This window comes from Sesamum indicum, linkage group LG3 (genome assembly GCF_000512975.1).
Source record: "Sesamum indicum cultivar Zhongzhi No. 13 linkage group LG3, S_indicum_v1.0, whole genome shotgun sequence".
In the NCBI taxonomy this organism is placed as follows: Eukaryota; Viridiplantae; Streptophyta; class Magnoliopsida; order Lamiales; family Pedaliaceae; genus Sesamum; species Sesamum indicum.
In genome coordinates this window covers 17,399,572-17,426,613 of record NC_026147.1, presented here as the reverse complement: position 1 = coordinate 17,426,613, position 27,042 = coordinate 17,399,572, and the positions used below count along the sequence as shown (strand labels likewise).

General features: G+C 33.3%; 2 protein-coding genes across 2 annotated transcripts in view; both read left to right on the top strand.

Moving 5' to 3' along the window:
- The window catches only part of LOC105158645 (pre-mRNA-processing protein 40C), a 22,107-nt gene extending 6,936 nt beyond the window's left edge, over positions 1 to 15,171 (top strand). Inside the window, exons 5-13 of the mRNA XM_011075464.2 lie at positions 1,166 to 1,633; positions 3,114 to 3,197; positions 5,567 to 5,707; positions 5,816 to 5,922; positions 7,271 to 7,394; positions 9,437 to 9,580; positions 11,308 to 11,454; positions 13,902 to 14,024; positions 14,598 to 15,171. Coding sequence (XP_011073766.1) covers positions 1,166 to 1,633; positions 3,114 to 3,197; positions 5,567 to 5,707; positions 5,816 to 5,922; positions 7,271 to 7,394; positions 9,437 to 9,580; positions 11,308 to 11,454; positions 13,902 to 14,024; positions 14,598 to 14,915 — 1,656 coding nt within the window. The 3' untranslated portion in view covers positions 14,916 to 15,171. The remainder of the gene's footprint in view (positions 1 to 1,165; positions 1,634 to 3,113; positions 3,198 to 5,566; positions 5,708 to 5,815; positions 5,923 to 7,270; positions 7,395 to 9,436; positions 9,581 to 11,307; positions 11,455 to 13,901; positions 14,025 to 14,597) is intronic.
- On the top strand, positions 16,441 to 20,155 carry LOC105158644. The gene is made up of 3 exons (XM_011075463.2): positions 16,441 to 16,558; positions 18,239 to 18,376; positions 19,969 to 20,155. The coding sequence occupies exons 1-3, from the start codon at positions 16,451 to 16,453 to the stop codon at positions 20,098 to 20,100; spliced, it is 378 nt and encodes a 125-aa protein (XP_011073765.1). The 5' UTR covers positions 16,441 to 16,450; the 3' UTR covers positions 20,101 to 20,155.

The window sequence follows — 27,042 nt, the reverse complement described above, 5'->3', positions numbered from 1 at the left end:
AACGTGTTCTTATTATCATCCATAAACTATGCATTTTGCATGAAGTGTGTTTTATTAGGTTAATTATATGACCTCCCATGAGGTTTGTCCAAATTATGTTTACCTATCCTAAAGCTAATATTTGTTGCAAAGACTGGTTCTTGGATGAAATGACCCATTTACCCTTCATCCGAAACTGTAAACCCCCGCAAGATTAGTCCAATATACAAGGACCCTCCTTTTGAAATATCCAATTATAACCTGCTTTAGGTTCATCCTAATTACAAATAAATCCTTAGCAGTTTATTAGATAAATGACAAAATAATTGAAATTTTTATTGCAGGCACTTTTAACCTTTCAATTAAGGTTACTAAATATAAACTCAAATTTCTGAATCTATTGATGACATTATTGTTGACGCCAAACTTGGATTTAGAGTGGGGACTCTTCCACTTCTCTTCTTTTCTTCCTCATAGTCATGGGAGAATGAAATCCCGGGGCAAGCAACATTTGGTGGCATTGTTGGGAGTAATGACAACAAATTTAAGTATAACTGTGTGTAAGAATTTCCAATAAGGTTTTTGTTTATTCAAATAAAATGACATTTTCATTAGTGTTTTCTAGTTTTAATTTTTTGGCAAGAAAAGTAAAAGGCAGCTTAAATATGTGTGCTTCATTATTTTTAAAATTATATTTAAAAAAGTTTGAAACTCTTGTGCATTCACAGACCAGATACTGCTGCACTTTTAAAATATTGAAGTAGACAAATGTGTCAAAGTATACAGTTGAGAGAATAATTTAGTAGTTTATGTTAAGAAACAAATATTAGAGAAAGAATTTTGCTAAACTGCACTAGTTCTAGAGGCTTGGTCTGAATTTAGACAGACCATAGGGGTTGTTGTACCAATTATTTGGTGTAATAATGCAGAGGTGCAGCGGAATTTTCATAATATATGCTTATGCCATCTTTTTCCATTATGGTGATAATATGGAAGAGGTAATTTGTAAACTGATATTGAACCTCTGAGGTGGGGCATGTATGGTGGATAAACCTCAATAGAGGGCCCTATAGTTAACCCTTTTAAATGTATCAGGTTATATCATTGCTTCTCGTTTTGTATCTTTTTGCTTATTTAATAGATGATTGGACTTGTAATCTGACAATGTCATATGCTTCCTGATCAGTTAAGTAGCTGGCAAATACCTAGTGAGGTGACAGAGTTGAGAAAGAAGCAGGATGCTGATGCTTTGAAAGCACAGTCAGTATCAGTGACAGCTACTAATATAATAACTGAAAGAGGACCTGATGCTGTTAATTTAAGCACACCTGCTGCTAACACAGGAGGTCGTGACGCCACAGCTATCAGACCCTCAAGTGTCTCGGCGTCATCCGCTCTGGATCTTATAAAAAAGAAGTTGCAGGATTCTGGAATGCCGGACTCTAGTTCCCCAGGCCCTTCTTTGTCCAGTGCAGTGGCTTTAGAACTAAATGGCTCAAAACCTATGGAGGCTTCCATCAAGGGTCTCCTGAATGAAAATAATAAAGAGAAGCGCAAGGATGCGAATACTGATGGTGATATATCCAATTCCTCTTCAGATTCAGAGGATGAAGATGGAGGACCCACCAAGGAGGAATGCATCCTCCAGTTTAAGGTATTTTTATTTTTTGTCTTGTTTAACTTGTCTTTTTTGGTAATACTAATTTGGGGTCATTTAGCGTAACTACTTGAATCTTGTTTCTGCTTCTTGAGGAGCCCAAATGTGCATATGATTAATGGTGTGCATGTGAAAATGGATCTTGCATTGTTCTGGAGAGCTTGTCCGCTCTTCATCACTCCAAATCATTTTCTAAATGAATTAAGGCTTCTGTTATATGTATCATCATATAAAGTCTTCAGTTGATTATTCTCCCTTGAATCTTTATAGAAGTGTTTTTCAACCTGCTTTTCAAGGTAAAATAGCGTAATTTGTCTGTGTATAAATTATGCCACCAGCACTAAAAACTTTTTTGTTTCCTCGAATAAAACTTGTTTTGATAACTAAGAGTTGGTGTGGCTGTGAGCGGCATGCAATGTCCATTTGAAAATTATGATATGCATAGAAGACTACCATGTCTTGCTGATGAACTGAAGTCAAGATATGAGATGACGATAAAAAAGTCTGAAAAAGGTGAAGTCCAAGATGAGCTATGTATTGGATTGAGCGCATGGGATTAGCATGGGCTGTAGAAGTTCTTTCTTGATTCCAGTAAAGGTCGAGCAATGCAATGGATTTTATAAGCTGTCTAACTCTGTGCATGGAAAACATTGGGGGCATGGAATTGAGAGTGGCTAGAAGGGCCTAAGCCTATGATTCTTTTTATAATTCTTACTTGGAACATCTTTCACCATGCTTCAGAGTTGTTACAGTGAATATATTCTATCATTGGCACCCGGAGAGTGTGATCAATCCAAGACAATATAAATTGATAAACTTTCTAAACTATTACGGACAGATGGTGTATATTTGGTTATTTTGTACTAAAAAAGTGTACTTCTTGATCGTATAAATATTGAAATCTTTATTCCAAGTGTACTAGTTTGAAATATTTTTCATATCGCTAAATGAAGAGTGGGGAAGCAAATGTGATTAATACTAGATGTGAGAAATAAAAGTTTTTATTAATATTCTGCTACTCAACTTGCTGGCGCATGATTCTCCATAGTCCTTGGAGTTTAAACAGTTTTGAGTGAACATTCTTCTTCATTAAGTTATCCCTGGAAGTGTTTCTCACACACTACCAAATGCTCCTTTTTCATGCTATTGCCTTTCCCACTTTGATTTTGAGAAATTTTACCACTCTCTGTCGCTTGTCTCCCTCTCTTTCCGTTTTTCATATATTGATGCTGACATACACACAAGTAGGGCCTTCAACTCTTTTAGATAATTTTCTACTATCCTTTGAATTTTTTGGTTAAGTAGCTGATAGCTCAAATGATGGCGTTGGCTCTTCAGCTTCTGTCTTGTCCTCTTAGATTTCTGTTGCTATGTGCTGGCTATATGTACCACTTGTTTTGCTTTTGATTCAAAGATTTCCGCTCATATACTAACATCCTGTGGCATTAAGTTACCTTTGTGCTTTTGCAATTTCTAGGAGATGCTGAAGGAACGGGGAGTGGCACCATTCTCAAAATGGGAGAAAGAACTTCCTAAAATAGTGTTTGATCCACGCTTTAAGGTTTGTTTATTCCTTTAGCAATGTGTTAACCTTCTGTGGATTTGGGACATACCATATTTCTAGAGATTCTTTATATATATTTGTTATACTTGTGTTTACATTCTGCAGTTGGAAGAACTTGCTTTAATGTTATAAGTTTTTTTTGATGCCGTCAGGGTTATGTAGGTGTGTATCTATGCTATTGGAATTTCATACCTTGGTAATTTGTCTTTGCATTGGTCTATTTTATCACTGTGTTTATGGAGTACTGCATTTTAGCTGAATAGATAATTAGAATTTAGATTATAAATAGTACCGATCTAGGGTCTAGATATATTTTTGTAACCACAGCATCTGAAGCCCTATGAATTTTACATTACAGTCAAATATTGGTATCTGGAACACCTCTGGTAATAAATAGATTGCAAAAGGAAGCTATTGAATCCAACCAAGCGAATAAACATGCGGTTGGTTACACTTACATACCCTTTGAAAATGGTAAATTAGCAACTCCCCCCTCTATATTTCAAAATTATAAAAAACTTTCCTCTGAAAATGCATCAACTTCAAAGCTCACCGTGATATTAGGGCTTTGAAAGGGAAATTATGATGTTAGCATAGATGAACCACTTCCATTTTCATTTACTAGCAGAGTATTCTCATAGAGGTGGTCTTTTGAATTTTTAAACATGGAAGGGGAGTTGATAATTTTTAGCATCTTCTGGAGGGATGGGGGTGGCTTAAGTGTAATTCTCTGAATATATAGTTGATTGCTTGCATCTGCTGTCAGCCTTTCATGCATGCAATAAATTGTTTTTGCAGTTCTACAAGTTTTGGAAATCATCTTATCTGGAACACTGGATCTATAGATCAATGGATGAATAATAATTGGGCTTGCTGATTATGGTTTTAGTGTTCGATATGATTTTGCTCCTTCCACGCGTAAAAGGCCTTTTATGCCTCCCAGACTCTATTGTAAACAAAAATACGAGAATCTGTGTGGTCCATAAACGGATAAAGGTTTAATGTCCAAAGAGCTTACAGGAAGTGTCTGTTTTAGGCTTAATAAATGTCTATAGAACTAATTGAAATGGTTGAAAACTATATAAAGGCTTATATTCCAGAGAGCTTATGGGAGTGTTTGTTTTGGGTTGCATGTCTTAAGGTTTTCTTATTTGCTCAAGTGTTTTGGCAACTTTGAAACAATTCAAATATCATATCTGAACTATTCTTATTCCTCTAAGTTTGAATAAGAGAATTTATACAATATAAATTTTTCCTTCCCTTTTTTGGCTTTACCTATTTGTATTTTTGGTTAGTAAGAACAAACATATTCTAAACTGTCTTTTTGTTCTTTTTTCAATTTGTATTTATATACAAAAGCAGCACAAATGTTACCTGCTTTTCAATTTGTATTTATATACAAAAGCAGCACAAATGTTACCTGCGTAATCTTATCCATTCAATTAGAAACTTGGTTTCACTTATTCTTTTTTATCATGCATTTTATCATACAAAGTAAATATCATATTCAAACTATAATTTAATCACAATCTTTATTTAAATGAGACATTTACTCAATCAATATACATCCAATTCATATAATAATAGACAGCCAGACCCAGATTGAAAATTACAGATTGTATGGACAAGCCCTGAAAATCTCATGGCATCTCTGGGTCAAGTTTTCTCAGTAATAAACTGTGTTAAATAACTAAAGTAAGTCTGCAACTTGACTATCTTATTTATTTAGAAGGGGCTTCCTGGTGTTGGTAGTCTACATCTTGTGGGGAAAACTCCCAAAGTTCAGGCCAATTTGTGTCGTTGTTATGCTGCATATCCTAAATGTTTGAACTGTTGACTTTGTTCTTTTTAGGCTATTTGATCTTGTGTCCAGCAAGCAATGTGGACTCTTTTGCTTAATATTTTTGTAGCTTTCAGCAAACGATATCATGCTTTCATTTCTTCTATGATGCCAGAAAGACTGGCCATGTCTTAACAGTCTTGTCAGAATAATTGGGGGATTTTATTCCAGAAGTTTATGACTGTGCCCTGAAATTTTCCAATTTCAAGTTTTAAGCTCTATTATGAATGGGAGAGGGTCTGCATGAATATGGAAACAACCTAGAAAAAATGGTTCAAACATGATACATGTGCAATGATATCTCTTAGAAGAGTTCAGTTATTATATTTACTTGTTTCTTATTTCGTTTTTCTTCACCACAAGTTTACTGGATTCTAGAAACTTGAATGGATTTATTTCCTGCAATCTTTGTTGGTCTCCCATCACTGGTTATGTACTTAACTTTCTTATTTTATGCATCTTTATAGGGGTTCAGTACAAAGTGTGTTTGCCATTGCTTTGTCTTCATGAAATTGATCTTGTACAGGCTATACCAAACCACAGTGCACGAAGAGCTCTTTTTGAACACTATGTCCGGACACGTGCTGAAGAGGAGCGGAAGGAAAAGAGAGCTGCTCAGAAGGCTGCTTTGGAGGGTTTCAAGCAGTTACTCGAAGAAGCAAAGGAGGTTTGATGCAATTGTCTCCTATTAAAGTATTCTCTGTTTCTTTTACAATTTGAATTTTGGATAGGCATTATGGAGTCAAGAGACTAAGACAAGTGTTTAAATATTCAGGATATTGACCACAACACTGATTATCAAACATTTAAGAGGAGATGGGGAGAAGATCCACGTTTTCAGGCCTTGGACCGGAAAGAACGAGAGGCATTGTTAAATGAGAGGTATAATTTTCATACAATTTAGTACTTACACCAAATGTGTTAGTGGTAACCATCTCTCTCTTCATTTATACTTTTGCTCCAGTTTGGACCTTGTTATTTTTTTTCAATCATTGTTCCAGTAAAAAGTAATTAAGGACAACAGATAATTGGTCAAGCCTCAAGCATAACATTAGATGTTATTTATCCATTGAAATTAGTAGTTGGCTTCCCATTTTCCATTTTGACTTAGGTATTTAATAGAGAATATATTGACCCTTTTGGAGTGTGAAGCAGGTATAGACATGAACTCCCATCTTCCAGGTTCCCTGTTCCTCTCTATGCTGTACTCATTGAGTGTGCTTTTTAAATATTGAAGATTCATGTTATCCAAGTCATATCATACATGGGAGAGGAAGTTAGCCCACTCTTTATGCTCATTTAGTATGGCTTTCTTCTATCTCCACTACATACAGATCACATGGATTTACACCCAAAATGGATTTTCTTCCTCCCCCCCCCCCCTCTATATCTATCTCTCTCTCTCTTTATATATATATATTATCTTTTTATAATCTATTCTGTTTCTGTTCATCTCTCTCTCTATATATATATCTACACACAGAGAATCTGATATATGTGAAGGCATAATGTTCAATATATTTAGTCCTAAATCTGTAATTTTCATGGAATTACATGTCACACTTGTCTGGAGTTTGATGTGCTTTTAGCCAGAATGCTAATGATACAAGAGAGCAACTTTAGGAGTTAATAAATGATATGTATCTAACTTTGCAGCATACAAATAGCCTCGAATCTGCACAACCTTTTAATACCTTTTGGGATATGTAAATCACTCGGTGGAATTGACGGTGGTATGAACTGGATAACGACTCACATTTTCAAATAAGAATTTTATGCTACATGATAATGTTTTCTGTATAGTTATTCAATATTAATCCTTTTGTACAGTCTTTTTATGTCCTCATGTGTGAATGTATGGGAAAATGTTGTCTAGATTTAATATTGAATTTTAGGCCCTCAATTGACTAGTTTTGTGTTCCTTACATTAGTTTGTTTTCGCATGTGAGTTGGTGGTGCAGGCATATCATTTGGTTGGCATGGTTGGATGTTTAATAGCCGAGTTCTTTTTCTTCTTCCTTTTTCTTGAACTCCAGAAATATTAACACAGTGCAGTAGACAACAGATCTAGCTAAGTTTATTGTATCGCATTTCATATTAAGTTAACACATCAAACCTTTGGTGTGAGTTCTTATAATCTTGGATTTGTTTGATGGATGTGATGAAGCTTCAGTTTATCTAAGTCTATTGTATTCTATTTCATAACCTAGGTTTTACCTCCTTTCTCCAGGGTTCTTCCTCTGAAAAGGACTGCGCAAGAAAAAGCTCAAGCAGAGCGTGTTGCTGCAATATCTAATTTCAAGTCGATGCTTCATGATAAAGGAGATATCACTTCTAGTTCCCGCTGGTCAAAGGTATGTTTATGCCAAAACTAAATGTTATTTCTGGTTCCCCCTGGTGAAGGCTAGGCTTACGCAAACAATCTTGTACATGCATGTGTGAATGCTAGTTGCTAAATAGATACTCATTGTGCATTGCTAACTTCAGTACTTTGAGGGTTAACAATGAGTGATTTCTCCCTCTTTACGAGTGATGCTAATGCTGGTGATGCCAAAGACTTTCTTGCTTTTTTCCGGAGAATCTTTTGAAGACTTAGTGCATAGAACACTATGAATATACTGATGAAACAAAAGGACTTGGGTTTGGTTATTACTATAAAAACAGTAGGAGGTTTACAGTTTGTAAATATGATGAATAAACTAACAAGCAGAAAGCTTGACAAATAGTGGTTCGACATAAAATAGGAAATGAATTCTCTATCCATGCTTTTCCTCAACAATTTGATGGAGTTTTCCATTTTATTATGAAAATGATAAAGTCGATAATACTGCTGAAGGCCAGATCTTCATGGCTGGTTAATGGAGAATCTTGATCTATTTTTAACTTCTGTGGTTGTGCTGAACCTGGCATGAAGGCTTGACTTAACCTGGCTACAGTTGTTCGGCAGGACATGGGAAGTGTCAATTATTTTGACTTGGTATTATTAAATTATTGCAGTCAAGATAACTTACTAATTGCTTGTTTTTAAAATTTTCCGCTCTTTTTCCTAGGATCTTCCAGCTAATTGTTGAGGGAAGAAAATGTTGTGAGACTAATTATGCTTTATTGGTCTTCAGCAAGGTCTATTCATTTCCTTGTTAACAGTGATTTTGAACAAAGATTCAATATATGGTGTGGTATCACTGAGTACTTAATGATGTACTATTTGATATGAATAAGACATTTTCACAATATGAGGGAAGAAAGTCTGATTGATTTCTTTACCAAAAGCTTTTGTTCTTTCTTTATGGGCCAGAAAATGTAGCTGAATTGTTTTGTGGTGAATGCATTTGTTGAAGTAGATAGAAATTTGAAACACATCTTGAAGTCTGATTTAAATTCTTTAAGGTTTCATTTGTATGGAAGGATTTAGATTTGAACAAAGAATTTGAAAAAAGGATTTCAAATGACTCCAATATTAAATGGATTTGAAATCCGTCACAATATTACTCAAAGTAGCTCAAAATGGGAATAAAAGAATTTCAAATAATTTGAAACATAGAATTATCCAAACAAGTGTAATGGATTTATCATTATGGACTTGAAATGCTTAACTCCAAATACAGCAATCACAACATAGGAGCCTAAAACAATGCTGACTGAGGTTGTTTAATAATCTCATAAGCACCAATTGTTCTTAAGTACGTTTTAGTGTTTGTATACAGCTTATTTGAGAAATAAGTAACTTGTTCAGCTTTGTTGGCTGCCTGTACAAACATGAGCTGTTGCTATACGACCTGCAAGCTCTTACATATAAATTATGGAACTGAAAAAGGGATGGTGTTTTCATATAGCATATTAAAATTGCTTAAACATAAGTTATTTGGTGGATCAGCCGATTAGGGTTGATATTTGGAATATGAACATGGAGACTGTTAATGCAATCTGTTAGGTTGAACCAAAAGGCCTTAACCTCCCAACCAGACGTTAGGATATCTCAGATTTTGACTTTTGGATCATTAGCACCTAACAGGACATACTAATAGTTGTATGGAAAGCCACCTACCTCTCTCTGGTGCGAGGCACGGGGCTCCCTAAGGGTCTACCTTTGGGGGACTTATAGAGAGATGGCAAGCTGTTGTTATGTAATTAATTGTAGGTTTTAAGAAGACTTCTTTTCCTCATTATCTCCTTTAATCTTACTAGAAGCTAGTATCAACAGACGAATATATGCGTGTATGCCTGTGTGTGTTTAGTCTTTAAAACAATTTCTGAGATTACCTGTTAAGTAAGAGCACACAGGTGAATTGTCTGGCCTAGCTGTTTTAAAGATCTATCTTTATTTCATTGTGAAACACAAATTCCATTTCTTATTCCACATGTACCTTTTTATGAAGTTATGAGTTCTCTCTGGCAGGTGAAGGAAAGCTTAAAATGTGATCCCAGATACAAGTCTGTCAAGCATGAGGATAGGGAGAAGTTATTCAACGAATATGTAGCTGAACTAAAGGCCGCTGAAGAAGAGACAGTGAGAAAGGCAAAGGCAAAACAGGACGAGGAGGTGATAGAACTTTTTCCAACCTTCAAGAATCAAGATTGCTAATTCTGTTTTAATATGCATGTTTACTTTCCTTTTGCTTAACATTTTCCCAAAATTTTTCAATTTTCTTATCTAAGAGTAGGTGTGATTAACTATTTCATGAAATGCATTCTCCTGATTAGGTTAAGATATTTGACCTTGTCATCAGAAAGAATTCAATCAATACATTTGCCCATCTCTGGGTTTTGTTTCGTTTTTGCAGTCTGTTGCCTACATGTTAATCTAAGGTTAACTCGCTATGAATCAAGAAAGGAATTTGTATATTCAAACCCACATTTATATTTTGAAAGTCTGTTCCTTATGTCCATGATGCAGCTTGGATGTAACATTTTTGTTTGTCATTTTATGTCCTGGATTCGCTTTTAGTGACAAGTTTCTGCTGTGTTAGTCGGGACGGTCTATGTAAGCCCCATTATTGAGATGCACACTCTGATCTATGAGCTCCATTGTTAAAACACAAACTCTGCTTTCTTGATTTCAACATAAACTTCCGATTTCAGTGCATGTCACTTTGTTTGGAAAACGAAGAAGCCCCTTCATCTTCTGACTGATTAGGAAAAATATTCTCCACTGTGTTTGGTTCTGTTTTCTGAACCAAATTCTCCATCCCAGAGAACAAACCATGCGTACTCCCCAGAGAGATAGAGAGAGAGAGATGAGTTTTTGCATATGATGTACTTGATGTCCAAGTTCTGCTATTAAGCATAGTAACTTCTCTTGGAAGTAAAATTTGATGCCATATAAGTTCTTCAAAATATAATTGATTTGCATGCGGTCTGTCCATTGGGTTAATTAGCTGTATATGGGAATTGAAGGATGATCAAAATGCACCAGAAACTCAGATATTTAAGCAATTCCAAAACTGACATGTTAGGTTTTGTTTTCATTTCCAATTTCCAGTTATCAGTGGGAGATGTATGTTTTCAGTTTCATATAGATTTTCGTGTATAAATGAGATATGTTAGTGGTGTCAAACAATAAATTCTTTATTTGATGAAAATGCTAACTTCTTTTTTTTTTTATAGTTAGGCTGTCAAATCAAATACATTTTTTACTTGGGTGAAGTTGATAGTTATATTTTTATTGATTTTAGAATTGTTATTGATGTCATGTCAAAGTATTATGAAAAACAATATATTATTAGTTTTTAAAAAATTAATGATTGTAAAATTTTGTATGTATGTAGATGTATAAAAAGAAGTAATGACTGAGATGCGAACCATAGCTCAACATTTCCAGAGAAAATATATATCAACAAACTTGACTGATTCAAAAATTGAAAATTGAAACCAGACAAGAGTGATAGCTCAATATTTCCAGTGAAAATACATATCAACAAACATGTTTTAACTTCTTTTACTGTTTCCAAGATTGAATGAAACCAGACAAGGCATTTCATGAGATGATAATGTCGATATCACTTCCAAAGAAGGATTAAAGTAAGATATATCGTGATGAATCTTACTCTGTTTTTCTTATAGTTACATATATCACTATGTTACCTTGCATTGCAGTGGAAAACATCACAACCTGCTCTTCTATTATTTCAACTAAATGCTGTCCCTCACTTGCAATGGAGGCCATGAATTGGGGAACAACTTATTGATTGTTCTTTTGTAACCCTTTTAGTTATTTACTATTTGTTGGTTACGAGATTGTTATGGTATGTATTTGTTCTTTGGTTATAGGAGAAACTGAAGGAAAGAGAAAGAGCTCTACGCAAGAGAAAAGAAAGGGAGGAACAAGAAGTTGAGAGAGTGAGACAGAAAGCTCGCCGGAAGGAGGCTTTAGAATCATATCAAGCTTTATTGGTAGAAACAATAAAAGATCCTCAGGTATTTATATCTTTATATGATTCTTGAAAATATTTATATTGATGTGTTCTATGAGTAGGTTTATTATGGTATAATATTTAACTCTGTTGTAGATGCAATTCTTAACGTTAGCTAAATCAATCAACATAATATGGCATACTCATTACAAGTAGTAGACAACATACCTGGCATGATAATTTGGAATCCTGAGTAGTTCTTTTACACAAGTAAGCAATTGCTAGTGTTTAAAGGGCATCAGGGGCGAGCTCTGTGGCACGGTGGTTGGAAATTGTCTGAGGCCATGTGGGTGTATGCTAGGGTGTTTTTGGGCAAACTCAATTGATTGGGCCATATGAATTTTGCATCAAAATCATGAGCTCTAAGGATATGCTCCAGAGAGTGAATCATCCAAGATCCTCTCAATTATAGATTTTGAAATGCTATCATCAAGCGCCATGAAAATGGCAATGGGGTCTTGCCATTTGCGTCTCGAGCCACAGGGTGCAACATCGCGTCTTTTATAACTATGAACTATGGTTCTGCCGATATCCAAGGTTGTCTTATTTGTGCAACTGGTGGAAGGGAAGATCTAAATTTCTGTATTTGGGGCAGAATATAAGGGGGGGTGGGGGGGAGAAAAAGGGACTTCTTCCTTGAAAAGTGTCCATCCCTTTCCATCATAGTAGTCAATGGCGCCAAGGGCTCCTGGAGCCATGGCGCACGGCATGGCGCGCGCCTTTTTAAAGGATGGCGCAAATATAAGAAATAATCTATATATTTATATAATTAGTATTATTTTGATTAGATTAATGTGTAAGGGGTTGAATAAGACATAAAACAACAAATTGAACATAACAAAACTTCATATAATTAAATCATCCCAAAAAGAAAACACTAACAGAACAATTAGAGCACTCAAAGATTAATAAAATCACATCAATTTCAAAGATTCAATCGGTATAATTAGAGCTTGTACTGCTGTACACACCAAAAATTAACTTAGGAAATTAGGGTTTATTAAGTTAATTTTTTTTAGGGTTTATATTTAGGAAATTAGGGTTTATTAACTTATTTTTTTTTTTAATTCATGGGCCTGGGCAGCCCAGCCAAAACCCAGGCCGCCTAGGCCCTTTCTTTCATTTTCGGTGCTGCCCAGGCGCTCGCTATGGCGGCGCCCTTTACGAGCTTTCCTTTCTTTCATTTTCGGTGCTGCCCAGGCGCTCGCTATGGCGGCGCCATTGACGACTATGCTTTCCATTTGGCCTCTTTTTTTTTTATTTTTCTTCTTTTGCTCTGCATATATACACTTCCAATATATTTGGATTATTTAGACGCCTAAAAGATAGTTTGAAGATAGGATAGGAAGCATTAAGATATTCTAGTGCTCACCAACCATTGAGGAAAAACAGTTATTTTGAATTTGCTTTCATTGTGGTAACTGATTACAGCTTAAGAGAAACAGTAGGCCTGGTTAGAGAATTGGGTTTCTTTTTTTCTTTGGGGAAGAACAGGATTTACTTGAAATTGCTCTGCTTGGAATTTTCTTCTATTAAATGGATAGTGACATAAGGTTCTTGCTTTTGCTCTTTGGGAATTTAGTAAAATGTAAGATGGTATCATGGTTCCTTTGAATAAGTGCATTCCATGATATGCTTATGCATCAATATTTCGCTTTTGGTTAATGACTTTTAGACGATGTAAGTACAGTCACATTGTTAGGTGTTATGTAGCAGCATAAAATAGTTTGACCAGTTCTGCTGGGGTCTTTATATTTTTCAAAGTTGTAGGCACCATATCTTCACTTTCATAGCGTTATAACCTTGCTTTCTGCCATTGCTTCATTGTTGACAACTTTGTGTTACTATAGCTGATTTTGTAACATACATACAGGTCTTCTTTATTATGCTGAAAAGATTGTCCGACAGAATTTGATTTCAGAAATTCTCATGTGTATTTATTTTCATGTGTTTTTTCCATATTCTCTTTGCACGCATAACTAGTATCACTCTTTCTACACTGTCATTTTAATGTTATTATTTCCTCGATGATCGTGTGAAAGATAAATAGCCCATTTTGTGATTCTCATTGGAAAATTTTAGATATTTCATGTATCTCTTGTAAATCGACAAGGCTTCCGTGGACATTATTTTGTTGGTAGCATGAGCATCCATACACGAAAGGCCACCACACTCAAGACCACTGCACTAAATGATTGAATCATGGTAAATTTTCATGTCATCATATTTAGAGATGTGGAGTCTTATCTAGCAATACTTTTCATCTTTTATAAGGGGATATGTCCTGTAATTTGTAAACAACAAATATGTGAAAACATCTACTGCTGCCATGGACGTAGGTGTTGTTTGGAAAACCATGTAAAACCTTGGTTGTGTATGTGGTTCTTCTTCCAATGGTCTTTGGTCTTTTGCTTGATCATTAACCAGCAATGATTCACTCTCCATGTGCAGGCATCCTGGACAGAATCGAAGCCTAAGTTGGAAAAGGATCCTCAAGGACGTGCAGCAAATCCTCACTTAGATAAATCTGACTTGGAGAAGCTTTTCCGGGAGCATGTAAAAACTTTGTACGAGGTAAGCTGGCATTTCTTTGATATTTTATTTAGTTGAAAATGTCTGCAGTAGACATGATCTGTAATCTTCCAGGCATGGCCTACATTGGCATTTTCTTTTCTAATTTCATTTTTTCCCTCATATCAGCATTTTCTTTCTTTTGTTTTTTCTTTTAGCTAATAATTCTTCTATCATCTGTATGAGGTTATAACAATGTTGTAATCCAAAAGAGGGGTCATTATTGGACACTGAGAGGGAGGACCAAGAGATTTCTCTTTTGCTATTTGTTAAATCTTTCTCGATGAATGTTTCTTACATCATGAGTTACTCAGTTTCATTTTCTCTTTTACTTTTTTGCTAGAGTAATTCCTGGAACGAAACTTTTTTCTTCATTTATGATCATCATTTTTATTTTCTTATGATTAGATGTATGTTAAGCATCACATATTTGCTTGTAATCTTCCTACTAAAAGATCGTGTAGTTGCGAGTTCTTTTATGTGCAAGTTTAAGGCACGTCTTACTGCAGTCAAGTTGCAATAGCATCTTTGTATAAAGTTAGTCTTGTGGTCTCACTGAACTCCTATTGATTCTAGAGATGTGCGGTGGAGTTTAAAGCTCTATTGACGGAGGTTATAAGTGCGGATGCTGCAGCTCAAGAAACACAAGATGGTAAGACTGCTATTACATCTTGGTCAACGGCCAAGCAACTCTTAAAGAATGATCCCAGATATAACAAAATGCCGAGGAAGGAGAGAGAGTCATTGTGGCGGCGTCATGCTGAGGAGATCCAGCGGAAGCAGAAGAAAGTGCATGATCAAGAAGGAGAGAAGCCTGCAGAAGGAAAAAGTAGAACTTCGGTCGACTCTGGGAAGCATTTGTCTGGATCGCGGAGAGCACATGACAGAAGATAGCCACTGCTGCTTCATTCTAGTTGGAGCTTTTTCAGATGATCTTTTGAATTGCACCTCAAAAATCAATCTGACCAAAATTGACAATCGTGCTACAACACCCGATTGAAGTGAGAGAGGGATGAGCAAAACTAGAGTACAAGAATGTGTTGCCGTATCAACTGTAGTATTTGGTATTATGAACTTTTGGTATTTTTGCTGAGAAAGGGCGATCCTTTTTTCACTAAACTACATTCAGTTCTAGATTAATTTGTTTCAATCCCCTCCACTTTGTTTCTCTTCCACCATTCCTTGGCAGTCCCAACGGTCCGAATTCCCAATAAATCCGTCAATCCAACAGTTACACCTATGAAGATGGTGTTTCGATAGTCGATCCATGTATGGTTCGAAAGCATGTGATAGTAACAGACAAAATGTTTGGCATGAAGAGATTCAAACATCTGGGAAGACTAGTCTGCAACGGTCTTGGGAAGTTTTGAAGCCAATGTCTCCTTGAACAAAAATGGACTTCCCTAAAAGAGCCAAAGAGAGTAGGTCTGAAATACAAAGAGTGAGACAACCATGGTTCAGTTTGGAAAACAAGTGCAGCAGTTCACACAACAGAGGTGGATGAGGAAGACTGTAATGTCGAGCTTCAAAAATTTAAACATAAAAATATTACCTGCCAAGCTGATATCAACACCTTTTTAAGCGTTTGTATGGGAACTTGAAAAATCATAGTTCAGATTAGTATTTAACTCAAATATTACCCTCATAAAATAATTTAACAAAAGTAATACAAATTAATTTCATATTTTACTTGATAAAAAAAAAGAGGAGATAAAATATTATCATACTCGACAAAAATGTACTTGATGAGTTTGAACGATGAAGCAATTGAAAAGGCCAAGAAAAAAAAATTAAAATGTACACCAATACAAAAGCTGATTGCTAGAATTCTTGGCAAGGCGTAATCAAACATTACAAATAGATTTTCTTGATTTCTTGTTTTCTCCGATTATTTCTTGAAGCATTGATGCTGCTCTTAGAAGCCCAAATGTAAATTATGCTTGGGTGCGTGGACCATAATAAGATATGACCAAGTTCACAAATCCACAAAAGAGTAAGCACCTCTGCTAAACTTATATATTTGTCTCAACCATCACATTAGTACTGTCGGCTATGTAATTAGATCAAGTGATAGTATCATTGTATCAGTGACGATATCAAAGATACTAAATGGTCTTGAATAATATATGAAATTGGGAGATTTTATCTGACCGGTAGTGGCCGATTCGGTTGATATCGACCGATATTTTAAATCATACTTTAGTATTTATTAGAGTATTTATAATTTTGAAATAATGAGAATATATTTATAATTATGGTAAATTTCGATAAAACCTATTGAAATTCACTCTATTACCATCAGCCATAAACTAACCGGAACTTCCTCTCCACTTTTCAACTCTATTCTCTATTTTCTGCTCCCTTAACTTGTTATATATAACACACCACCAATTAGTGCTATTTTATTACCAGCCAAAAAAAACCAAAACATGGCAGCTTTCAGAGTAACATCCAAATGCATTTCCACTGGAGAAACATTGCTCAACACTGCATGGATTTGCAGGGGATTTGTGTCCTCCACAAGGCCATCCCAAATGGTAAGCAATATCTCATGAATTCATGCTACGCTCGATGTTTTCTATACTATATGCGTAAATAATTCACACGTTCTTTGTTTTTAACTAACTATACGATGTATTGACTATCATGTAATATCTATTAGATTTCTTTTTCCGTTACGTAGAATTCGAATAACAAATATTTTGGTCATAAGTAATACTATGTCGAATGCTGTTTAATTGTAATCAAAACTCAAACTTTCAAGTCATTTTCAGTTTATCTTGGTAGATCATGTTGGTTTGCTATGATTTTTAAATCATAATAATTTCTAATGTAGGAATTTATGCATTTCTTCTAAACAGTGCGAGCGAGGTGAGACTCGTAGGCTGGATCTATTTGTTATTATCTTCGACGGGGTGTGTTCAACTTCATCTGAAAGCTTACACCGAAAAATTATTTAATATTTAATATTTTAACAAGATCCACGTTATTGATGTAAAATAATTTAAATTTATGAACTAATTATATATTAAAATTTCCTCCTTATCTTCCTAATGCTGTGGGTTCTAGAGTAGATCAAATTAATATTATTTTTAATAGACTAATGGTGATTCTTTCAAGTATTTTAAGTAATTTTGTTGGTCGAAACTCAGAGGTTGTTTGGGTGTAAATTATTTTTAAAATCTTAATAATTTCTTTAAATAATTTAACTACAAATTTGTGCTGCTAACATTTATACGCTTCATAATCTTATTTTATCTAAATACTTCATACATTTATTAGAATAAGACTAACGACGTATAAGATGTATGGGTGTAAAAAATCTTTTAAATAAATTTAACCAAACACGCTCTTAACTATATCCAACCAATGAAATGGTTTTTGTCGATTGATAACTTATTTAAGGGTAAGTTGTATTGATACCCTTTGAGATTATGTTAAATTATACAAACCTTCCATGTATTTTGTAAAATTATAAATACGTCCCTTCTAATTATAAGATCACCTCCTATTTAAAAATGAAACTTTATACAAACACGCCGTGGATACATCACATTAACACTGCTTAAAGGGGTGCTGCTAAGATTGCAAAAAGACGTAGTAGGCTTCATCAAAGGAAGTGCTCTTGTAATTAGAACTACTCCCCTAACTGTCAATAACAGAAGCAAACGGATAGTATAAAGTGCATTTCTAAAATGCGCCTTTAGTAAAAAACACTATTTCACTAAATCTGCAAAACCCCAGTTGGGTCAGGTAGCTTCAAAACTTCAGTAACTTCAACAGCTGTATTTGTAATTTTACAAATGACAGAGGGCGCTTGTGCAATTAGGCGTAACTTAAGAATGTCTATATAATTTTGCCTATTTAATTATGATAATCACTAGAAAAAAAACGACTATTAGCTACAATTTTAATAGTTTTGGAGTAAAAATCGTGATAAATATTTTTTATTGACCATAGTTAAATAAAATTGATGCAAAAACGTAGGTTTTTCACCAAGAAAAAATTATTTGCCATGTGTAAGAGCCATGATAAAAATAAAAGTTATGGCGAATATTTTAGCCACCATCGCAAATACCACGGCTAACGATCATTGCATGGCCGCGGTCAATGACTATTTGCTGCAATAATTTTATAATTGTCATGGTCAAATGTTATATTTTTTTTTATAGTGAATTAATAAATATATGTGTATAAAAATATGTGGAAATGAATAGGGAAAGGTTGACAAAGAGACGTGTGTAAAGATAATAGAAGCAGCAGATACAGTGAAAGACGGGACGAAAGAAGTCGTCAAAGAAGTGAAACGCGCGAGTCATGCCATCACTGAAAGAGTCGCCAAAACCACTGAAAATGTAAGCTTTTATTTATTTATTTATTCATTGTTCCTTTTCTTTTTTGAATATCGAGAATAAGACTTTATTTTATAAAATAAATAAAGATTTATTACATTTAGACCCCTTTTAAAAATATTATATTTTCCCATAATTTTATTTGAAATTACACTTATACCCCCTCCAAAAATTCTCAATCTACACCTGACCTCATTCTGTTAGGGTTTGAATGGGAAATACTGATGAAAGCGAAGAAAAATACATAAATTTTCAGTTTTGTCCCTCATTAAATATTTTTATGTATATCTTTATATTTATAAAGGGATAAACGCAATATCCATATTATTATAAAAAAAAATCCTATTGTGGTACCAATTTTTGAATACCCAATTTATCTCTTGATTCATTTCTTCTCTTAAAAAAAAAAAAATTATGTTAGAATAGCAATTTACCTCTGAATCTATTTTTTTTCTTTCGACCCACTACCCCATAATTCTCTCGCCCATTCTCCACATATTTCTTCGACAAACTTTTATATATTTAATATACCCATAATTATAATTATTTTTTCTCTCTCACCTTATCGCTATTTTTTCTTCTCACGTACTTCTTTCTTTTTTTCTCAACTCACTATATTTGTATCACTTCACTTGATGCTGTATATGTACTAAAATTGGCCAAAATACATGATTTGAATATAATGATTAATATATATTAATATTTTGGGTATATTAGATTGACACTCCTTAGGATTAGGCCAGTTTACACAAATAGCCCCTACCTTTTACAAAATTATAACTACACCCCTTAAGGTGTGTTAGATGTTAATATAATATTTTTTTTTTGCAAAATTACAGCTACATCCCCTAAAGAATATTAATGTGTTAGTGTAATATTTTTTAAAGAGTGTTTGTGTAAGTTTTATATTTGAATAGGGAGTGTAGTTGTAATTATAATTATAACCTCTTGGGGTGTAGCTGTAATTTTGAAAAAAGAAGAGAGCGTCTGTGTATTTTGACCTAATACTTAGGGGTGTCAATATTATTTACCCTAATATATTTATCGTAACTCTTTTTTCTTCCCCTGCATCGCGTATGTGTGGAATGTTAGTATATATATATGAAATGGGGTTGACATCATTATATCTTTTCTTTCATAAGTACAAAATATATTACATAGAAATATTAATTGATTGGTAAAATTGGTAATTTATGCAAATTTTTTTTGGCTAACGTTAATAATTTTTCGTCTAAATTCTAACAAAAAAAGAGTGAGGTGTAAACAATGCATGTGAAAAGGTATGTGTTCACAGTTAAAGGGTATATAGTTTAGTCGAATGCAAATTACTTGATCTGCAATGAGTCTGTAATAAGTCAATCGATGGTAAATATTAATTTTCATTCAGCATGTTTGTTAATATCAACAAATTCAGTAAATTTTGACTAATAGAGAAATATATCCGTGGGATGGAAGCAAATCTTAGGAGTACTTGACATAATTTTTTAAATTATGAAAATTTACTTATAACTACACCAAATTTTAAAGAAGGAGAGCGTAATTATCTCTTTTTTTAAAAAAAAAACCATGATTATGTGAATAATATTTTATTGCAGATGGTGGTGGATGTGGCCAAAAAGAGTTTCGAGAGGGCATCCGAAACTACAGAGAACAAAAGAAGTCAAGACCTTTTCGACACGGCCAAAGCTGCCGCCCAAGCTTATAAGGACAAAGTAGCTAAAGAGTGAAAAAATAGAAAATAAAGTTCAATATCTTTTTTTTTTTTTTTAAATTTAACAACTCATGTTTAGGAACATAAAGAAATTTTGGTTTTTTTCCATGATATTTTTTCTTTATAGAAGGTGATAATTACATTGATATTGATAATTGAAAAGTGGAAAGATTTATAGATATTTAATTAATACATTGATATATTAAAAACTAATAAAAATAAATTATAATAAATTTATATTAAGTGAGACAAATTTCGACATGTTTGGTGGAATTCAAACCCATAATATCAGACTTATTCATAGAATTTGAAATCTTAATCATTAGTTGGTCATTTTTAGATTCGGTATTTAACACCAAGAATCACATCAGCTTCGCATACATCTTTTTCATATAAAAATTAATTATCTCTAAGCTGGTACCGAAAACGAGCACGCCATCAATGTACAGACATATAATCACACTATTAAATCCAAATAATTCAGAATAAACACAGGTATCAAATGCATTTAATCTGTATCAATTGCTTACCGGTCGAATTTCTCCTACCATTGTTTTGAGTTCAACTTGAGACTATAAATGGATTTTTTGAGCTCGCGTACTTTATTTTCTTGACCAGAATTACGAACTCTTCAGATTATTCCATGTACATCTCCTCTTTCAGATCACCATTGAGAAATGTCGTTTTTACATCCATTTAATGAATTACTAGGTCATGAATAGCTGGAAGTGAAACCATGGATCTAATGGTTGCAATCTTAGTCATGGAGTGTATGTATCAAAGTAGTATATACTTTTCGTTTTAGTATATCTTACAAGTACTAATCTAACTTTGAATATTTTGGAACACTCATTTGCATCTAAATAAGTTTACTCTCTATAGGCAAGTCAACTAAATCCCAAGTACGATTGATCATGATAGAGTCTAATTTTATTTTCAAAAACTAAAATTTACAGAATTTATTACTTCTACAGACGATATATGATCTTAATCAACAAAAAATATAGAAAAAAAAAATACTCATTTATTCTATGAAGGTTCTCACCTACGAAAATGCTTAAAAATTTTGGTTCAAAATTGTTTCAGTTTTTCTATATTGAGATGTTACTTTAAGAAGTTGCATGAACATCAATAGCTTCATGCAAAGGAAAAACTAGATCGAAAATTCAACACCTATAGATTCAGAAATCGAGTTATCATCTAAACACATTAATTTATAAGTAGTGTTGTTTTGAGCGTAACTAAATACACAATCTAAAGTCTTAGATCCAATATTTGATTGTCTAAAGTTTGAATATGCAACTTTAGCTAAACCCCCCCCCACACGTTGAAATAGTTTAGATTAAGTGCAAAATCTTTCCATATTTCATAAGGAGTTTTATCCAGTTCTTTATGCAGAACACTATTATGGATATAACATGCAGGTAGGACAACCTCTTTCCACATATTATCAAGTATACTAGAACGTAGTAGCATAATATTCATTACATCTTGCAGTGTTTTATTTTTCCGCTCAACTATGTCACTTTATTACACTAAAAAAATATTTACTTGCCCACAATTTAATGGTTATAGACTAAAAGTCGTGTTAAATAACTATTATGAACCGTGGGTAAATAAAATCAATGCAAAAACTCAACCATCAACTATGGCAAAATTTTTTGCCAGGGTAAAAATATTTGCAATGGCTCTTAACTATAATAAATATTTTAGTCACAATCACAAAACCACGACCAACGAACATTGTGTGGTCATGGTCAATAATTATTTACCACGATTTGTTTATTTTTAATGATGACAAGTGCACTGATCTCATGAATATAGCCATTCTTATCACAAAAGTCGAGATTGGTTTCATACTAGCTAATTCTCTATCAGACCTAAGTTTTTTAATCTTCTTATCTAGTTGGTTTTTAACTTGTATTTCCAACAGTCTCATAGCATATCTAAAAAAATCATTAACAAAATAAATATAATATCTGTTAACACCCTTGTTTTTTTTTAAATCAATTAGATTTAAATAGATCAACTCAAGCAATTCAGTGTTTCTACTTGTGATTAGTTTAAAAGGTCTCTAACATATTTTGCTTCTAGACAAACACAGGACTTAAAGCATCATTTTTATATAAGTATCCATCTGAGAAGAATCCTTTTCCGACAAAATCGGCATTTATAGTAATTATCACCTTATCAGCTTCTAAAAAGATTTGTAAACCAACCTTATTCAAAAATTAAGTTCATAAGCAATGAAGGCACATACAACACATCATTCATAATCAATTCTATTTTCCATCAAATTTGCCTCCTGTCGATCAACTATTATTAATTGAAATAAATCGATTACAACTACAATTATTCCTGTCGACATCGATATCTAATAAAAACTATTGTAATAATCATATCCTGCTCAACAACATCTACTATTATAGTAGACAACAACCCACGCACATGGCGGAATTCGAGCCTGTAACCTCTAAAATCATGGTACTCTGAATTTCGCCAACTGAACTAAGCCTCATCGACTGTATCTTTTATTCATTTGCTCCATTTTCCTTAAAGTTCTAAAACATTGCCAAGGGTGATTGGTTTATAAAAAATATAAAACATTACAAATTCAAGTAACTTTCTATATAGTTACATTTTTATAATTTAGATACATTTAAATTTAAAAATTAATTACATATATCACTATTGTCAAATCAAATAATAAATTCAAAGAAAATAAAGTAACAAGAAACAATTATACAAAAGATTTATATCCATATTTACAGAATTCGAACTTACAGCCTCGTAGTTGTAAGGCCTCATAATCTTACTATTGGAGCAAGGGCTTATAGGCTATTCAATTAAAGTTTTATCTACGGGTAAATTACATTTTGCCATCCAAACTATGCCCGTTTTTACACTTTAGCATCTATTTTTTTTTTTTTTTTTTTGTATCAACTTGACATCTCAATTTTGCAAAATTTCACTTTACCACGTATGATTATTTTTTTGCTGGAAAAACATCACATGTTTATATGTAAAAAATATCACATCACATAACTCTTAAATATCACATATGCACTGCATGTGATGTTTTTTTGAAAAAAAAAAAAAAAACTTGGTGGAGAATTACAAATGGCGAAGTGCAAAATTTGTAAAGTTGAGATTATAAGTTGATATAAAAAAAGTTTAGATGCCAAAATATAAAAACAATCATAATTCAGATGAAAAAATATAATTTACCCTTTTTAAAAAGACAAGAAGTAGACCGCTCCAACACAATCTTATTGACCAAATCAGTGTAATAAGATTAAAATACTTGTCATATCACATGGTAAGATTAAAATTTTAATTCATGAATATGCTAATACATCGATTACAATTATATTATTTAGATTCTACATAATTATTTAAAATTTTAAGTACTTTCCCAAGATCCAAACAAAATTACAAAAGGAATAAAATCCATTTATGAGATTGATGAAATCAAAAACATTTAAGTGCTTTGCAAGATTACAAATATCGGATCATAGTAACAGCTGTGAATATTATTATTATTATTATTTGGTAATTTCATCATATATAAATTAATTGAAACCTTAGGTATATAAATGTACAATAATTTTCATTTTCATTTTCATAATACCAATTGAAGGAGTAGAAATGGGGAAGATAGAGCTCAGTTTCTCTGTCAAGAAATTTGCAATAGCCACTTTGCTAGCCATTTTGCTGCTCTCTGTTGGTATGTAAATGTATTTCACTTCTGTTTATTTAACTTTATTTTCTTTAAATTAATCAGAAATCTTATTTTTTTTTTCCTGTTTATGATTCGGTAAGTAAAATATTGTACTGAATATTGAATCAAATTAGTCGGTTCGAATTCAATAATTGCTGAATTATTTTTCGATATTTCAATTCGGTATTCAGTAAATTGAATTTGTTATTGAAGAAAGTTAAAATAAATATTAAAAATAAGAATTACAATTTGTTATCTTTTTTTTTAAAAATAATATGTAAAATAACAAAATAGTATGAAAATAAATTAATACATAAAAAAAATTATATAAGTATCAAATATGTAAAATTAAATAAAAATAATATTTCGGTATTCAATACGACCCAGGAAACCAACAAAAAATTAAAATCGAACTGAACACTATTTTTTAAAAATATAAAAAAATCATATACCAAACTGAAAATTTCAGTTTAGTTCAATCGATCCTATCAGTTTGTCCTGTTGTTTATACAATTATATAGGGCTTGAGCAATGCATTTTACTGACCCTGAGTCATTGGTAGAAAGGGTTAATTTTCTTTATACCTTAGTCATTTTGGTCAGGATTATATGGGGTTAATAACATCTTATACCCTAGTATGAATCTCAAAGGTAAATTATATTGACATCTTTTAAAATTATATTCAAATATATAATTTTTTTCGTTTTTTTATAAATTTATACGTACACCTCTTAAAATAGTATCACTGTAATATATGTTAGGGTGTATTTGTATAAACTTTTGCCACTAAATAAAATATATATTTACAAGGAAAAATACATTTTCGTCCTATAACTTTTAGGGGTCCATCCCATAAATTTTCAATTTAGGACCATAATTATTTTTTTTTTTTTTAAAAGTGACAGATTTGGTCCAATTTCTATCAGAAAATGCCAATTTGTTTTGAAAAAAGGGTTGTTATTTGCCAAGCATATGCCCTTTTTCTGCAAAAATTGAACTAAATGTACTTCTTGTTTTGAATTATTGTCTGTAAATACAAAATTAAAATAAAAATGGACGAAAAGTGGCACCCCGCGACAATTATAGGATGGAAAATATATTTGTCAAGTAGTTGTAATTTAACACTGCATTGTAACACCCAATACCGTAGCTTTTCCTCAAGTGGGCAATTGCATTTTAACACTGATTATAACAAGAAGCTGCATGTAAGATTTGATGTGGATTATTGATGATTTGCAGAGTTTGCAACAGTTGGAGAAGCAAGAATTGAATGCCAAGGAAAATGTGAAGATTTTGGTGATTGCAATGCGTTTTGCCAAAGATCAGGTTTCCAATCAGGGCAATGCTATCCACCCCTTTATCAATATTGCTGTTGCACTACTTGATACATTATCCATTTCTGAAATCAAAAATTGTATGATGCTGCTAATCTGTGTACACAAGATGAGTTTGTTCCTAATCTGATGAATAACAAGATGAGCAATAACATACATTACTTAGAAGTAGTCCTTTCAATGAAATAAACAAGTGCAGCCAACATGGACTCGTTTGGTGCAGTCGAGTGGTGTTGTATGGCCAAGCAAATCTTACTCGCTATTTTAGAATAGCAAGGCGATCCCGTGCAAATCTACAACCAGAAAAGATGTAGTTGTGTTCTTGCCGGTTATAAAAGCAGAAATGTGCATCATTTTGTGGGAGCCAAGGTTTATCCAATGTAGTCACGATGGCCGGCCAAGTATCTTTGGGAATCTAGAACTTACCTTTGAGTAAACCACTCAACAACACCCTCTGACCTACATGTGTGAAGAGTTGCAGACCTTGTACAACCTCCAAGAACTCGACCCTCCATCTAATCTCATTCGGTCCCTCATATAGTGAAGGAAGATCCGAGGTGACCTTAATGGTCGATTCCACTGGCCACCGCCATTTCCATGTTGCATCCAACTTGTGACTGTTACCTATTGCCGCTTTGGATAACAAGAGTTGGCTCTTGCACGAATTCTTGATGAGGTTGAAGTAATCACAATAGTGCTCCAAACCTCCAGACTATGTACTCCTTTTGTTTAAGCAGTACATGGAGTGTTTGCATGACTAAGACAAAAAGGTAAAGTGACATAGGTCCCCTGTCTCAACCCTTAAGCTCCTTAGAAGAAACCTTCAAGTTGTCCATTAATGCACACATAGAAAGAAGTCGTACTTACACACTCCATAATCTATCCCTAACAGTAGTCGGCCTCTGGTGGGAATTAAGTGGCATTCACTTGTTTTAATAACTTTCTAGTCTGAAAAAACTATGGCCATGCTGCTTTATACAACTTTGACGTATACCATCTAAGCCAGGAGCCTTATCTCCATGAATATCGAACAAGGCTTTGTTCACTTTTGCATCAGTGATTGGTTACACCAAAGTAGTTGTTTGCTATTTTGTAACCAAACCAGCAAGTATGACTTCAGTTGTTCCAAATCAAAGATTGTACATGTTGATATCACTCACAATTTCCATATGGCAATTGTATAGATGTGGCAAAGTAAGGATGTGGTGTTTATAGATGTGGAAGGCTCGTATATGATTGTCATCTTATCACTGTATTGGTGGAGAGGTGTCGCCCCAAGACACACACTTTTCACTTTTGTGTTTGAGAAAAGACAATTACTCTATAAGATATTCAAATAATTTAGACACTCTCACTAGATGGTGAGCCTTCGATTAGAGTTGATTTCAAAAGATCTACTTCTGATTGGCAAGATTACTAGCAAGTATATTTAGATTTTCGGCCAAATGATGATACATTTAAAGGTACACGATTGCATATGAATGCAATTATGTACCGTATAAGGTAGGTCCAAAAAAACTCTTGAACACCATTGGCAACTATATTACAGTATGCACATGTTGTTGCATTGTTCCTATTAGGTGGAGCAATGTGCCCTGATTCATTTGAAAACCTGGTACCGTACTGTATCTTAAAAAATTAGATGAAGTAGGTGAAATATGGAACTACAATTGGAGTAGTGTTGTCCTTGCATTTTTATTCCGTGAATTATGTAATGCTGATGCTAAAGGCAAAGCGATACTTGCTGGCATTTTGCAATTGCTACATGTAACATTAACTTATTATATTTGTGGATAGATATGTTTTAACAATATTAATTTTATTACTATCACAAGTTTACATCATTTTGCTGATTTAGACTTGGTCGTGTATTACTCTACTTTGTCCCACTTTTAGTGTAGAA

What these genes read in the sequence shown, in the direction of transcription:
- LOC105158644 (XM_011075463.2), top strand. Translation starts at nt 16,451, where the DNA reads ATGGCAGCTTTCAGAGTAACATCCAAATGCATTTCCACTGGAGAAACA. An exon ending in CCACAAGGCCATCCCAAATG is followed by an intron (nt 16,559 to 18,238) that starts GTAAGCAATATC and finishes GGAAATGAATAG; the next exon opens with GGAAAGGTTGACAAAGAGAC. An exon ending in TCGCCAAAACCACTGAAAAT is followed by an intron (nt 18,377 to 19,968) that starts GTAAGCTTTTAT and finishes ATTTTATTGCAG; the next exon opens with ATGGTGGTGGATGTGGCCAA.